At 45.6% G+C, this 16118-nt stretch overlaps 1 protein-coding gene across 1 annotated transcript in view; it reads right to left on the reverse strand.

Moving 5' to 3' along the window:
* Positions 1 to 4049: 4049 nt before the first annotated feature.
* The window catches only part of Slc1a3 (solute carrier family 1 member 3), a 72332-nt gene continuing 60263 nt past the window's right edge, over positions 4050 to 16118 (reverse strand). Inside the window, exons 6-10 of the mRNA XM_005356607.2 lie at positions 15029 to 15321; positions 12147 to 12380; positions 11325 to 11519; positions 8767 to 8901; positions 4050 to 6358 (exon numbers count right to left, since the gene is read on the reverse strand). Coding sequence (XP_005356664.1) covers positions 6151 to 6358; positions 8767 to 8901; positions 11325 to 11519; positions 12147 to 12380; positions 15029 to 15321 — 1065 coding nt within the window. The 3' untranslated portion in view covers positions 4050 to 6150. The remainder of the gene's footprint in view (positions 6359 to 8766; positions 8902 to 11324; positions 11520 to 12146; positions 12381 to 15028; positions 15322 to 16118) is intronic.

Consider the following 16118-nt stretch of genomic DNA (forward strand, 5'->3'; position numbering starts at 1 on the left):
GATTATATTCATTTAAGATGAAGAAGCGGGACATTAAACTATAATGTGCCAATCTTAGGTAACCATTTAACTAAGGCTCATAACTAAGGTTATGAACATCCCTTCCAACGTATGGTTACCCGTGTGAAACTGATTTGGAGATGGTGGCCTTTATCTGACACCCCCCCTCCCCCACAGGTATGGATGAGATCACTGAGGTCCAGGGCCTTTGGCCAGCCCATTGCCGATTGAGAATTCAGGTATTATGGTGGAGATTAACCCATCGTTGTGTGCAGATTTGGGCTTAAACAACCTCTCTGAAGCTGAAGGCCTTTAAATTTTAGGAGACATGAAGTTTTCTTTTCTTTTTTCTCTCCATCCCGTTTTCTCTCTGGTTGAGACATGATCTCGCATTGAGTAGTCCAGACCGGCCTCCATCTTGTGATGTTTTGGCCTCGTTCTCCCAAGAACTGAGGGTTACAGAAGGCATAAGCTAACATGCTTGGCATGACGTTTTCCTTGGGATGGCTGTTTTCTATTTGTTTGGTTCATAGTTCTTCAGGGTTTAAAGGCAAGACTGGCTCTTTGGGCCCCTGTATTTCAACGCAGTGGATCTGGGTGACAATTTTTCAGTTAAATATTGGTGTCAAATCTTGGCTGCCCACATTCTCCCCAACACAGGCCATCTGATAGGCTCACATTGAGCTGAGCTGATTCCTAGATGATCTTTATGTTCTCTTCCAGTGGCTGTGTCTCAGAACTCCTGACTGGGCACTTTTGGGATATTTTTTTTTTATGATTTCCTGAACGTACAGAGTTAGAGAAAAGGGCTCCTAGGTTGCCACCTGATGTTCACTGCCGCGTGCCTGCCATCACTGGGGAGAATGTGATTCTGCTTGTTCCTTCTGCTGCAGGCCCAGGTGATCCGTGCTTGTCCTGGCCACCAGGCCTGGCCTATGTAGGGATTTTACGGTGTAACTGCCATTCCCATAGACTGGAAGAAGATTTCACCCATTTCCCTCTCTATGACCACTGGAAAATAGGTTAGAATAGGGCAATATGGCAGGCACACAGGTATTTCTCAAAAAGCCACTTCCAAGTAAAAAAGAAAAATGCCCATCTCTTGGAAGCAATGTTAGTGACATTTCTGTATTTTAATGGAGTCAGGACAGAGAGGGATGAGGGGGAGAAGGGAGAGAGAGGAATGAGAGGGAAGCAACACAAAGCAAACGTGATCCTTCAACGACTTCGAGCATGGATAAGCTATTTCAAACAGCCGTGCAGAGCCCCAAAGGCCGTCCATCCATCAAGCTTCTAAATGGCGGCCGCAAGATTTACAAGAAGACATAATCAGTGCTAATGTTGCCAAGAGAAACAAATGGTAGGGAATTCTAGAAGAGGAAGTTTTAAGAAGTGTTTTTCCTTTCAACGAGCAATTAAAAATTGAAACGGGGACACTGAAGACACCTCCCCCAGCACACAGACTCTTTCATGTGCTGAGGCAAACAGAAATTATTCTCTAATTTCCATTTCACTTGTACGTGGGTCTCCCAAGTTATCAAATAATACGCACTATTCGGTGCCCTATTTTTTTTTATTTAGTACTTCCACTAAACAATATTGGTCGTTTATCTGAAGTTCAAGTTGAATGGGGTGTGCTGTGTTTTATCTGACAACTCTACTTACTTACACAGGCAGAATTTAGTGAAATACGAATATCTTAAAACTCAAAGCAGTGTTGCGGGCAGGATGACTGCCCTGTGGCGGGAGATGTTGCCAGGCTGCCTTCAGAGTGTGCTGGTCTGGCTGAGAAAGGAAAGCGTGGCAGAATGAGAGTCCTCTCGACTCCAGAGCAGGGCTTCTCAAACTTCCTAATGCTGCGGCCCGGCCCGTTAGTACAGTTCCTCATGTTGTGCTGAGCCCAACCATAGATTGTTTCATTGCTACTTCGTAACTGTAATTTTTCTACTGTTATGCATCGTAATGTAAATATCTTGAGTTTCTGATGGCCTTAGGCAAGCCCGTGGAAGGATCGCGACCCACAGGTTGAGAACCACTGATGTAGCGGCGCCTGAAAAGTCACTCAAGGAAAACTCAAGGATGCTTAGGAAGATGGGGTCCCTTGGAGAGATTTTGCATAGGTAGGGTGGCAGAGGGAACTGAGAAATGGAGACCTTCAGGAATTTTGCAGCACTTGATGGCTTTTTTGCAAATTAAAATCTGCTTGTTACTGCAGACTTTCCAATTAGGCGTCTGTTACTCAGGTGACTTCTCGGGCAGCAGGCCAGAGCCTCCTCCGTGGTGGTCCTAGATGGGCTTCTGTGATAGCTAGTGGATGTTCCCCGGATTTCTCTTCGCTACCCCCCTCCCGGCTCATTTATTCAGAGTGTGCCCTAGTCGTGACGTCTCTCAGCTGCCCTGGCCCGGAGAGGCGGCCACACAGAGCTAGGCATTGTTGATGGAGATCTGGGACCACCCGGGTGCGAGCAGAGGAGACACAACCCACTAACACAGAGGCCTGATGACTGACAGCAGCTTCGGGTCAAGTGCCCAGCGGGCTGCCCGGAAAGAGGCCCTGTGTTCCGGACCCCAGCGGGGTCTTGCCCACAAAGCTCCCCTCCAGAGGGAAACAAACCCTTCCTCCAAGCTCCCTTCAGACTCACTCAAACAGCGGTGCCGAATCCTCCAATCCCACCCCCAACCCCTTAGAAGGAAGGAGTCCTGTTGCTTTGGGCAGTGGGAATGACAGGTTGAATACAGGAAAAGCAAGAGATGGACCCTATCTTCTGAAGACCTAGAAATTTAAAAAAAATGTTGGGGGGGGGCAACCAAACATACAAAACACTAAATATATTTACTTAGAAACAACCAAAAAACCTAGCCTGATTTTTTTTCATAGTTCTGTTTGTGAGCAGACTTATGACCTCCCACGTGGGGGGGGGGGCGGCGTGTCTCTACCTCTTTCCTTCTCATTCTGGTTAAACTGGATGGTGGCACCCTATTCTCGGCCTCAATGCCCCCTCCACAGTCTCACCGCCGAGATGAGCTTAGGACGGCTCTGTGCAGCGGCACAGACTCCACCTGAGGCTGAAGAGCGAAGAGAAGTTAGTTAAAGAGGGAGTTCTTTCTAGCAGTGTGTTGATTTGCCGTGGTGCTTCCCAGAACGCAATCCAGTGTCCAGACTATTCCACAGGTTTGCAGATAATCTCTTGGGGAGACCAGGTTTTGTTCTCTTGGATGTAAGCAATCTCCTTCCTATTCCCAAATGGACTAAGTGGCCATCATCTATGCCTTGAAAAAGAGGTTCAAATACAGTGTTTTGTAAAAAAAAAAAAAACCACCCTAATATCCTATAGAGAAACCGGTACAAATTTAAAAAATTGCAAATGGGCAAAACTTTGCAAGAGGTGTTATCATACTAAAGCCTTCCCAAGATGTCCTAGGCTCCTGGGCTCTCTGTGTAGTAAACTTTTCTTTTTGCAGGTGACTGCCCCCTGCTGGTAGCCGGAGAGATTAAAGGACCTGCCGTTAGAACTTCAGGCTAGAGATTTCATGATGTTGTCGGTCCACCAATTCTTTGTTAAGAAGCTAGAGGGAAAATAGCCCTCCACTTCCATAAGTGGTTATTAGTAACTAGGGCTGCTTTTGAAATACCTTTTGGGACCTAACTCTGCTCTTTTCCTAAATGGCAGCGCTAATCACAGAGATAAATCTCCTTAATTTGAAGGTCGGACAGGAAATCACGGTTTGAAAGCATCCCACGGTAGCGTTCGCTTTTCAGATTCCCACACCGAAATGACTTCCTTTATCTGAGAAATCGGAATCCGACCTGGGAAACTAAGCGCAAGCTGTCCCAGCACCACGCAGACCACATCTTCCTCTGTGCAGGCTCCCGTTTTAGGAGCAGAGGCACAGGTGTCATTACATATTACATCATGGCTAACTCCCCGCCTGCTGGCTCTGCCAAGACTTTACTGTCCAGAGCGGCATCTTTCTTTAGCACTCCTTGAGTTCAGTACAGTATCTCCATCAGTGGGGAAAACAATAATAACAATATGCAAATACATTAATGTAAAACTATTTTTCTTTATTGAAAATACATCTACAAAGTAATGTTTTCCAGTACACAATGGGTACACACATATGCAGAGCCTCCGATGGGCTGGCAAAGGGACCACCTTAGAGGACCTGATTTCATAAGAAATGGTTAGTACAAAAAAAAATCTCACACTGGGTAACAGCATTAATTTGACGTGGTTAAGTTTTGTTCTGCTAGTGTTATAAAATGACTGCCACATACATTAACTTCAGTAGTGTGCTTCCCAAATACAGCTTGCCATTAAACGATTATTCCATCATAGCCTAGTGTTAACCTTTATATGCGTGCCATGCTCAAGATCTCTATAAAATATCTCTAATTGTAGATTGGGAGACACATTTCTAGATACTCAGTTTGTTAGCATCATTGTGAGCGTTCGTCATTTTCGGTCAGAAACTAACGCAGCTGGTACTATCTGATGGCTCCCATCGAGTGCCTTTGACTGAATATTCCTAAGGGGGTAAAAATAATTAATCTTTTTTAAACCCGGGAGCTGCCTTGCCTGAAAGCAATGCCCCTGCTGTCTTTTCTTCCACCCTCATATTTTCATGTTGACTCATCTACCATTTTTCTTTCTTTCTTTCTTTCTTTCTTTCTTTCTTTCTTTCTTTTTCTTTTCTTTTTTTTTTTTGTAGAGCCACAAACAGAATTAAAGCAAACCCCACTCGAGATGAGAATTTTGAATGATTTGCCAAGTGGCATTTCTGTACAAAGGAGTATCTTGTTTCTTTCATTCTAAGAACTTCTGTTTAAATTGCTAAAAACAAAAAAACCAAAAACCAAAAAAAAAAAAAACAACCCAAAAAACAAAACATTTTCCGAGATGAGATCATCCACCTAGCACATAGATCTGTCCCAGAAATTTCATTTGCTTGACTTTGAAGTATGAAAGAAGTGGCATTATGTGCCATTTCTTGGGGGACTGATTGGGAACAGAAGACAAAGTGTTCCGGTTAACAGAAAGGGCTGAGATGTAGCTCCCCCTTTTGCTTATCTTTAAAGAAGACCATCTATTCTTGCTCTTCCTAAAGAACCCTCTTTTTGTTGGCCATACTCTCTTCTTTCTCTGCTCTGTAGTGGTTCATAGTAAGACCATGAGCTAGTTGCTAGTTTTCTGTTGATTTCCTGAACATCTACTTGTCAATTGATGGTGGGAGGCTTTCTTAGGGCCATCCCTTGGGTTCGGGAAGAATACCCAAGATGGGAGTGCTTCTAGTATTGGTAAACAAAACAAAACAAAACAAACAAAAAAGCAGGCAAAGGGGCCCCACAAATAATCCCACTCCTGGAATGGCCGTCCGCATTTCTACTTCTATAACCAACATTTTGGACCCAGGATCTAGTGAGCCTGCCCCTAGAGAAAAACACCCATCCCTATGAAGTGTTCTTTTTGAGATCTCCATGTGATACAGGGCAGGGTCTTTCCTGATGTCACAGCAATCTCGGCTAGGGAGGCCCAGAGTATCTAGAGTTTCTCGTTATCAGGATGAGAACACGGAGGCCAAGGCATGAGGTGAGTCTCACTCAAGACCACCCTTTCTGCTCCTCCTCCCCACAGCTGTGCTGTGTGCATGTGGGCATTGCCCTGGAACTGATAAAGTCAGGACAGAAGTCAGAAGGAATGAGGGACCATCTCTGCTTCCGCAAAGGTGACCTAATGACTCATCAAGATGTTATGTTCTTCAGACTAAAATTCAATGGTGTTCTGAAGGACTTTTGGATTTGGAGAGTTGATTTAGAAATGTTTTTTAACCTATCACTTACTTTTCCTTATAAAACAATCACACAGGATTGTTCGCCATCTAAATTGGTGATATCAAAACTATGTTTGGTTCCAGTAACTTACTTGGTAAGAATAACATGAAATGAATTAAAAAAACTTCAAATGTGGTCTGAAACCTATATGTTTTGGCTGCTGCCAAGCCCTCCCTTGTTTTTGGACATTCTCCAATCCTATCAGAGTAGGGAGGAAAAAGAGAAGGGGCTCGCTGTGTGCGCGAGCTCAGTGAGATGGACACACTGCAGAAGAGCCTTCCAACACCGGGTGCTTGAGAGAAGCTCTCCTGCTTAGCCTACATCTTGGTTTCACTGTCAGCCACGGGTTTCTCAGGCTCATTGTCCTGGGCAATCAGCTGATAGGGCTTCTTCATTTCATTCTCCTCAATCACGGAGTTCCCCATTTCAACGTCTCGGTTCTTCAGTTCGTGTCGAGACAAGTGCTCAACGATCCCTGCTCCGAGGGAGTCACCCAGCACATTGGTGGTGGTTCGGAGGCGGTCCCTGCAGGTGGGGCAGGAAGAGAGGAAAGAGAGGGTCCTGTGAGCACCAGCAGACCCCAGCTTCTATTGGGAGCTGGCTGGAGGAGGCTTTGGAAACATCTTTTAACTCTGTAGTGGGTACCCCTCCAATGGGATGATTTCATCCTTGACACAACCTAGCACGGTCACTGTCAAAAGCTACAAGGACAAGTAGGTGATTAGTTTTCAGTAATTAGTCTGGCTATAAACAGAAGGTGAACTGTGAGAGCTGACCATCCCCCCACATACATATGTGTGTGTGTGTGTGTGTGTGTGAGAGAGAGAGAGAGAGAGAGAGAGAGAGAGAGAGAGAGAGAGAGAGAAAGAGAAAGAGAAAGGGGGGGGTGTGATGGAGCTCATCTGTGTACACGTATGTGTGGAGGCCCAGAGTGTGCTCTTTCATTATTTTCCACCTTATTTTCTGAGATAGGGTCTCTTGTTGAAGCTGGAGCTCACCGATTTAGCAAGATCGGCTTCCTAATGTCCTCCTGTCTCTGCCATTGCAACGCCAGTGCTGGTGTCAGCGGTGCCATTATGCCCTGCTCCTTTTTAACGGGTACCGTGTGAGGATGGAACTCAGGCCTTCATGTTTACACAGCAAGCTCTTGTTCCAACTTAGCCATTTCCCCAGTCCCCTTTTCTTTTTATTTAACATTTTCTCTTTCCTCTCTTCGCCTACCATTGTACTAATGGTTCCTAAAGCATGGTACACCTCCTTGGGTAAAAAAAAAAACCTTTTTTTTTCTTTTTTCTTTAGCAATACTATGTTCTCGTTTGTTCCCTTTACTCTTATTTTCCCAGGAATTTGTGGTAAATTTTGCATAGACTACACAATGTGTAACCTCACAGCACACTGGATGCAGAGACAGTCGGGAGCGTTGCAGCTGTCTGACGTAAAGCAGGATGTTAACGGGACTTACAAAACCTAACTCTGTGCCATTCTTTTCAATAAACGTTTTGTCTAGAGGTGGCTATTTTTCACAGAAAAAAATGTTATTTACGTCAACACGTAATGAATTCTTATTCTAACTTCTAAGAGCAATGAAAACACGTGTGAGTTTTTAATGCTATGATAATGGGTGTAAACTATATAGCTTTAGTATGCTGCCCAGTTCAATCAGTTTTATGCATGAAGACAAAAAGAAAAAAAAAATCTTCAGAGTGGAAGCTTGTATTCTACCAAAGTCCTCTTGGCTTTAGTTGTACAAGTTTTCACTTGGCCCAGGCTGCCCTTGAAGTCATGTGGCCTCAGAGGACAGTCTCTAACTTTTGATCCTCTTGACTTCATTTAGCATACGCTGAGATGACAGGTTTGCACAATCGTCCTCCCCTCCCTCCCGGAGTACGGGGGACTGGCAATGAACACAGAGCCTCACGCCCATTAGGAAAACCCTCTACCAGCTGAGCTACAGCCCCAGCCCAGCCCCAAAGCGCTGGTGTTAATAGATGCCTCAGAGCCAGACCAGGCGCTGAATTCTTTCTTACCTGTCACTGAATTTCAGCCCTAGAGTGTCAACAGAAGGCAGAGGGTGTGGGTATCTACACTTCTAGTGGAAGCTATGGTGGTCAGATAGGCTGACACTGTCACCGGGCCTGAGATGATGACCCAAGTAACCCGGGAACTCATGTTATGTCCCCTGGCCTTGGCGCACACTGTTGGACTCTTCCTAACTCTAGTGAATTCATCCCACTGGACTCCAGCATCCAATGCGTTCTCCTAGGTGTTCTCTTCAGGCACCCTTAAACAATGTTTCCCCCAGTAGATGGACTTTATGAGAGACTAGGAACAGAGAGTGTTTCTGGAAGGGAAGAAGGCATGAAGACAGGCCCTACGTGGTGGGGTCTAAGGATGTATGGCTACATTTCTCTGGATTTTTCTCAAACCGTCAGATCGATTCCGCTTGATGGCATGAGCTCTGTCTGCACGGCTATCCCTCGCCTCATGGGTCTCAGACACAACATCTGCCCTGCATTAGCCCTCTGTACTGGGAAGCACAAGGAGGAAGGGCCTGAGCTGGCATTTGGGGTCTGTAGCTCCAGCTGCTGAGGGATGTGTTGTGCAACCCAGAGAGAGACTGGCTGGCTTGTGTCAGCTCTGCAGACACTAGGTTTCCCAACTCTGCGTGGCTTTTATGGAGTGGGAGGGAGAGCGACCAGATGCGCCCTTCAGGCTGAGAGAGGAGGGACTCTGCATGGCCTGTGAGGCTGGGACTCCGTGAGGACTGGGGACCAGGTGATGAGGAAGATTCCATTACAGCCCGGTGTGTCTTTTGCTCTGTTCTGCGAGCCCGTTAGACTGTTTGCTAGTCTAGAATTGTGGGGTGCAAACAGGGGATGGGCTTATGGGTGGGAGCTATGGCGTGAGTCAAAACACGGTCCCCGAATACTCACAGAAACCAGTCCACCGCGATGATGAGTGTGATGTCATCCGTGGGCAGGCCCACAGATGTCAGCACGATGACCATGGTGACCAGACCAGCCTGAGGAATCCCAGCTGCCCCAATGCTTGCCGCCGTGGCTGTGATGCTGTTGACAAAAGAACCCAAACAGAAAGGTTTACCAAGGAGTACCTCGCAAAACTCGGGTCTCCACGCTTGAGTGGAGGACCTGCTTTATGAAAATGGAAATAAATAAGTAAAAGCAATTCACCGAACCGAGTCATACTAACTAAAATCAATCGCGCACTTTTTATTATGTGTCAGCTGATAAACTGAGCATGGTTTGCCTCATTCGATCGTCACAGCGACCCTTGTGAAGTGGGCTTTGTTCAGTAAAGAAACTGGTGGATGGATCCCTTTCTATGTTCTTCCAATCATTCTGTAAGGTCTGAAAGGTCGCAGAAGATGGTGACTTGGTAGAGCATTTGCCCAGCTCGCGTGAGGCCCTGGATTTAGCCCAGCACTGTCAAGGTACTTATAGGTGAATGTGAATGTGCATGTGTGCATGCATGCGTGTGTGTGTGTGTGTGTGTGTGTGGTCAGTATGGACCCAGTTGCACGTGTGTCAAGTGTCTAAGATTTACTTGATAGGGCATGTAACTATCAATACAGTGTTGCCAAGATCTAAACTGCTCATGGTTTCCCCCATCTCCTTCCTTGCTGTGGCACTAGAATGCCAAGGTGGTAAGGCCACCTATAATGACACTGACACTTGCAAGCCTCCTAAATTCTAACTCACGAAACACAGATGGAAGTGACTGGCCAACCTTTGACTCTCCTTCTTCTCACTGGCAAAAACTGGTAGATGGTGAGAAGTCGTAATGGAGCACCTGGGTCGGGGGGGGGGGTCACCTCGAAACTGGAACTGCAGCTTTCATTCCTCCCGTTGTGGAACACTGCCAGGCCTTGAAGGCTTGGTGGGGCAAACCTTACAGAGAACTGTACTTGTATTTTGTTTGGGTCACTGGTACCATTTTCATTATTAATTCACACATTCACATGCAGCTGAACCTTTGTCTTAGCTCAGGGCTCTTCAGTCAATATGCCAAGGTGTGTCTGGGAAGAGGCTATAGTGCAGCGAGACGCTGACCTCCAGCCTCTGGTGTGGTTAGACTGAACCTCCTGACCCCTGGTTGGCCTATGATCCCGGGTCATAGAAACTTCACCTTACCATTTCCCTCGAACGTATGTCACAGCTGTCACCCCTTCCTAACTACAGGCACACGCGTACAGACTACAACCTACTTCTAGATACACATAAGAAAAATGTGTGATAGAGACTAAGAGAGACCCAAAACATATTTTAAGGCATAAAATCGAGATTTGATCTGAGAGGAGAAAAAACTTGCAAAGGACATCTGGGGGGGGGCATCTGGGGAAATCAAGATAGGATGGTATTTTGGAAGAACTTCTGAGACTATGTTATTGCGGGTATGTAGAATTCTTAGGAGATGAACGCTGAGTGATGTATCGTGACAGGAAATCAGAGGGGAGAAGACAGTGAGAGCGGGGGAGAGAGCACAGACACCACAGAGTGTTAATTTGTAGGTCTAGGCAGAGGACACCGTAGTTCTGTTTTAACTACTCTCTGTGTAGGGATCTTTACTAATAAGAAACTGTAAAGACCAAAGTCCGATTTCTAACACTCTTACTGTGAGCTAAATTCAAGCTCACAGCAAGTTGATCTGAACTTGGAGTCTTAAAGCCTCCTGCTGCCCTTAGTCTTTCTGACTCCACCAGGCAAGAAAGGGCAAAGGGTTAAATCTGCAGGGACACACGGGCTGTTTCAAGTGTGTTTTCATTTTTCAACATCGCCTACAGGCATAGTTTAGTATTTTAAAGTTGGAGACTAACTTAATATTTTTAAAACATAATTATTCATACTATATATCTTATAGATATTAGAAAATGAGCTAGGTAGGGCTGGAGAGATGCCTCAGAGGTTAAGAGCATTGACTGCTCTTTCAGAGGTCCTGAGTTTAATTCCCAGTAACTACATGGTGGCCCACAACCATCTATAATGAGATCTGATGCCCTCTTCTGGTGTGCAGGCATGCATGCAGGCAGAACACGGACTACAAAATAAATAAAAATAAATAAGTAAATGAGCGAGGTACACCTGTAAATTCTATATTGACAAACAAACCAATCAAGGAGTACATGGTATATATGGTATAATTAATTACTGAAAAGAAGTGTGTATGTGTCCTTGCATTGGAAGAGGTCTTTGGGAATCAGTCATGGACAATGGGTATCTAACAGAAAGATTTAATATGGTCACAGGTAAGTTATACTTTGCATGTGATATACTTCTGTATTATTTGAACGAATATTCTCACCTGAAGTTAAAAAGCTGGAAAATACATTCATCTAAACCCAAGACTGCTCCTTCCAACAGCAATCTCCTGTTCATGCCTGAGTCCCTCCCCGTTTCTTTGCCCAACCTTGCTCAATCTCTCATCTGTTACAAGCATTCTAAAGAGAATGTTGGAGAGAAATCTCCCCTTGTACCTTATTGTAATAATCTGTCCAAAGTTCAGGTCAAAGTTGTTAACTTGAGCGATGAAAATGGCAGCCAAAGCCTCATAGAGGGCCGTCCCATCCATGTTGATGGTGGCTCCCACGGGGAGCACAAATCTGGTGATGCGTTTGTCCACTCTGTTGTTCTCTTCGAGACATTTGAAAGTGATGGGGAGGGTGGCAGAGCTGAGGACAGCGAAACAGGACATGTCAGCTGCGTGTTCCCGACAGTTCTATGCTTCGTCTTTGGTCTTTGGCACAGACAGTTCCTTCCTCTCTTGTGTCCTGACTAAGTCAACACTTGTCTCACTAGGGGGTTAGGAGCAGTGTGGCATCGTCCTAGGGTTACTTGGCTACTGTTCTGTGCCTGGATTCCTCTGAGGAGTTACTCGTGATTATTCCTATACCATGGATGCCTGGGCCACAACATTTTCTACCTTTTCTCTCGGGCAGATGTCAACAGAAGACAGGAAGATAGTGGATAGGAAAGGGCTCTTCCTTCCCTTTCACCCCACAAAGGATTTACATATAGCCCTTCCTTGCATCCCAAGAAGGTATCAGAGGTGAAAAAAGTCAATTCAATGTTCCTGATTTTTTGTTTGTTTGTTTGTTTTTTGTTTTCTGTCTTTTGAGACAGGGTTTCTCTGTCGCTTTGGAACCTGTCCTAGAACTAGCTCTTGTAGATCAAGCTGGCCTCGAACTCACAGAGATCTACCTGCCTCTGCCTCCCAAGTGCTGGAATTAAACGTGTGCACCACCACTGCCGGACTAGACACTCTTTCTTAGAGGAGCAAGCCACATACACACACATACCTTGAGGAGGTCCCCAGAGCTGTGATGAGCGCTTGCAGCAGCCCTCCAATGAAAACCCAGGGGTTCTTCCGGGTTACCAGGAAGTAGAGGAGGGGCAGGACGATGACAGCGTGAATGAGGAGGCCAACAATGACTGTCACTGTGTACATGGCCAGCTGCCCGCCAATCACACCCATGTCCTCCATCTCAACAATTTTCCCTGCGATCAGAAAGAGGATGCCCAGAGGCGCATACCTGTGGGAAGTAGCACAGGATCAGTTGGGGAGAAAAAAAAAAAACCAAACAGGGAAAGACGGGGAATTTTCAAACTGAGCCCTGCAGAGACTACAGCTGTCATTCTTTTCTGTTTAAAACACAGAATTCCTCTGATTTCTAAATCACTCTGGATCGCTCTAGGACACCCCACCCTATCCCCACCGGCCTTAGACCCAAGGAGGGAGAAGAATTCTTGGTCCTCATGTCCATTTTCCTAGACACAGTTGGGTCCCTGCTTGGATCTTCAGATGCCTGTGATTCCCTCTCCCTCTTGCCTCCTGCCAGGCACCTGAAACAAACCACTATGCGAATGCCCATACTTTTCATAACACTTTCCATACCACAGCCTGCTCCCCAAGCTAAAACAGGAGGTACGCTAAGCTGTGCTGTGCTGTGCCGTGCCAGTGGTCGTGTGGTCAGCTTTCTTACTCTAGGGTGATGTTTCTCAATCTGTGGCTCACGACACCCTTAGCGGGTGGAACAACCCTTCACAGAGGTCACCCAAGACCATCATAAAACACAGATATTCACATGACGATTCATAACAATAGCAAAATAGAGGTATGAAGTGGCAATGAAAGCAATTTTCTGGTGGGAAAGTAATTTTCTTCGCCATGAAGAGCTGTATTAAAGGGTCACAGTATGAGGAAAGTTGAGAACCACTGCTCTAGGGCCATTTTATTGCTTTCTTCTGTAGTTACGTTCCACTTAAGATATTACTTAGTGGATTTTCTTCAAGTCACCTTTTATACTTAAGTCAATTTCCTTCCTCGGGAAATTTTATGTTACTATGCAAACTAAATTCTGGTACCACTTTACCATAAATAGAAGACCATAAAATAAAGCCAGAGCTATTAAAATTAATAAAGTGTGTGGATGTACGGACTGCAGTCAGGTTATAGGCATTCGAATTAAGTCATTATCCACAGGCTGTTACTCACAGTCCCTTGCAAGGATGGGCAAAGGACCCGACAGCGACGCCTATATGCTGGACTAACCCTACTTGTTCAAAGGTCTACTTTCGACTCCCTTTGTGTGATGTATGCACTAAGCTAAAATGAAACACACTGCTAGAGACAGAAGCCAATCACCCTGAAGGAGAAGGGTCTGCTGGGAACCGCGGAGGAGTTGCTGCAGCCCAAGAAATACAACGCTCCTTTCAAAGGCCAGGAAATCACAGAAGTACCTGTTCTCAGAAACGCAATAATTCAACGCGGAGTGTGGAGGCGAGCGTGGAGCTAGAAAGGCTCCATGTGAGGTTCGTTCAGTGGCCCTGAATGGGCTCCTTTCATGGAAGGGGTGAAAGGTGGAGGCATTTTAATAATATGAAGATAAATGTCCACTTTCAGCCCGGCCAGGATTTCAAAGGGGCCTTCCAAGTGAAGGTTCCTGTGGGGACCACATTCTGACCTGTCTTTGTGCTGAGTTCATATTCATCTTGTGCAAACTCCTAAGAAGTGGGTTTCTATGGGCTTCGGGGGCATTGGAGACAAAGGATATTTTTAATCATGTTGGTGAGTGAATGCTTTTCATAGCGATGGATGCCTTCCTGCCCCAGGTGCCAAGAAGGACCCTAGTTATTAAAAATAAAGGATGAATGAAAACCAACTCCCACGCAAGGCCTAGGCCAGCAAGGGGCTCTGTCCCTGCTGGGACAGTTTACTTTCCAAAGTCAATGCTCTCCCCTTCGGACTTAGCCTTTCTTTTGTCTTCTGCTCTGAATTTTATTAAAGGTAGCTCTGTATAAATTGTGGCTTAGCAGCCCATAATACTTCCTGTGAGCTCTTCTGTAGGCTGCTATGTAGCCTGAATAAGAATATATCTCTCTGGGTGTTATTATTTGTGATACACTGCTACAGCTCTGACACATACATTTCTTTCTTAGGGTTTAAATAAAAGGGGAAACTCATCGCCCCCCTCCCCAAGGATCCAGGGCCCGTGATTGCTTGTTTTCCTACTGGGAATGCTCTTTTTGTACAACTGGACGTGCCTAGTCATTCTGATCTGAGCAAAAAAGCCACCCTGGGCCTTTCCGTACCACCCAAAGCAAATGACACGCCTCCTCCCCCTTTGCTTCTTTCACCACACCTATGACTCAGGAATATGATATTTATGTGCTTGATCATTGTTTGTCTTCCTTAAAAGTGTCTGACATGTTAGCCGGCTGGTGGTGGTGTGCACCTTTAATCCCTGCACTGGGGAGGCAGGCAGATCTTTTGAGTTTGAGCCCAGCCTGGTCTACAGAGTGAGTTCCAGGACTAGCTCTATAGGTACTGGGAAACCCTATCTTGAAAAACCAAAAGAAGTGTATGAGATCCATCCAGTGTACCCTCGTCTGCTCTCTGTTGCTGCGGCTAGTATGCTCGGTCCTCTCTTCTTATCGTAGGGTACAAACTCAGTAACTAAGCACGCATAAAGTGATGGATGGGGTAAAGAAGCAGAACATTTTCAAAACAAGGAAGTGCAGGGCCTCTGCAGTGCCAGGAAAACACCAACTCTCTTGTGGTTTCCAGAAAAAGATCCCTGCAACCAGCCGTCTGGCTCGGTGGCATCTTCCTTAGAACAGAAGACGCCGCCATCTCGATAAGCATCTCGGACACAGCTAGGGGGCACACAGGAATACCTACCACATTATCACGGCCACCAGTCTCATGATGGCTTCGTTCAGAGAATCAAAGAAGTCCCTCAGCGCTTGCCCCTGCTCCTTCATGTTTCCAATCACGAAACCGAAACACATGGAGAAGACAACGAGGCCCAGGGCATTGACTCCGTTCACAGATCCGGGAACGGGCACCATCTCCTCCCGGATCCGGGTCAGGGTCTCCATGGCCTCCGACACGTTGCTGATCACGGCGCCCAAGAGTGTTTCGTTGGCCTGGAGGGGCACTTTAAAGCTCCTCTTCTCATAGCTGGTTTTAAACTTAAAATAAGAAGCACAGCAGAAATCAACTGATTTTTATTTGTCTTTTTATACTCCCCTGCTGTCCAAGTTTCCTATCATGATTTATGTTAATTTGTATTCACAGGACCGTGTTATATGTACCTGCCTATGTATCACCTGTTTCATTTGTGGCAAATCGCTGTTTCTCAACACAGACAAGCACACTGAAACACATGAATCATAACACACACTGAAGATGTCAGAATCGACATACACACGGACCTTTGCTTTCTTCGAAATCTTAGTAAAATGACTAAGAATTTTGAAGAGTCACAGACTCAAATATTCGTAAGTCCGTCCTTTCTTTCTTTCTTTCTTTCTTTCTTTCTTTCTTTTCTTTTCTTTTCTTTTCTTTTCTTTTCTTTTCTTTTCTTTTCTTTTTTGGAGACCATGCACAAATAACTTACCCTTCATTTCATATACCGCAACTGTGAAACAAGATAACCACTGATTTTCACCTCACAGGCTTGTGGCAACGACCAAATTAAGCACCACAAGGGACACCATTTTGCAAACGTAACGTCCAACATTAATGTGGACTAAATCTGTCCAGTGGCAATGCCCTTCAGGATTAGAAAGTTCAGAGAATGGAAAGTCCTTAAACACCTGGTCTTCAAGACTTTACTGACGCTATGAGTCCCTATTCTTAAGAGCTCCTTGCTTAGTAATTGGAGATGATAACCTTCTTGTTCCATCTCTCCTAAGCCAAGCCATGCTCTTTCTTCCCTGTAGCTCCTGCAGAGAAGTTCCAGTCAGCAAGTGCTGAGAAGAACATT

This window comes from Microtus ochrogaster, chromosome 19 (genome assembly GCF_000317375.1).
Source record: "Microtus ochrogaster isolate Prairie Vole_2 chromosome 19, MicOch1.0, whole genome shotgun sequence".
Lineage (NCBI taxonomy): Eukaryota > Metazoa > Chordata > Mammalia > Rodentia > Cricetidae > Microtus > Microtus ochrogaster.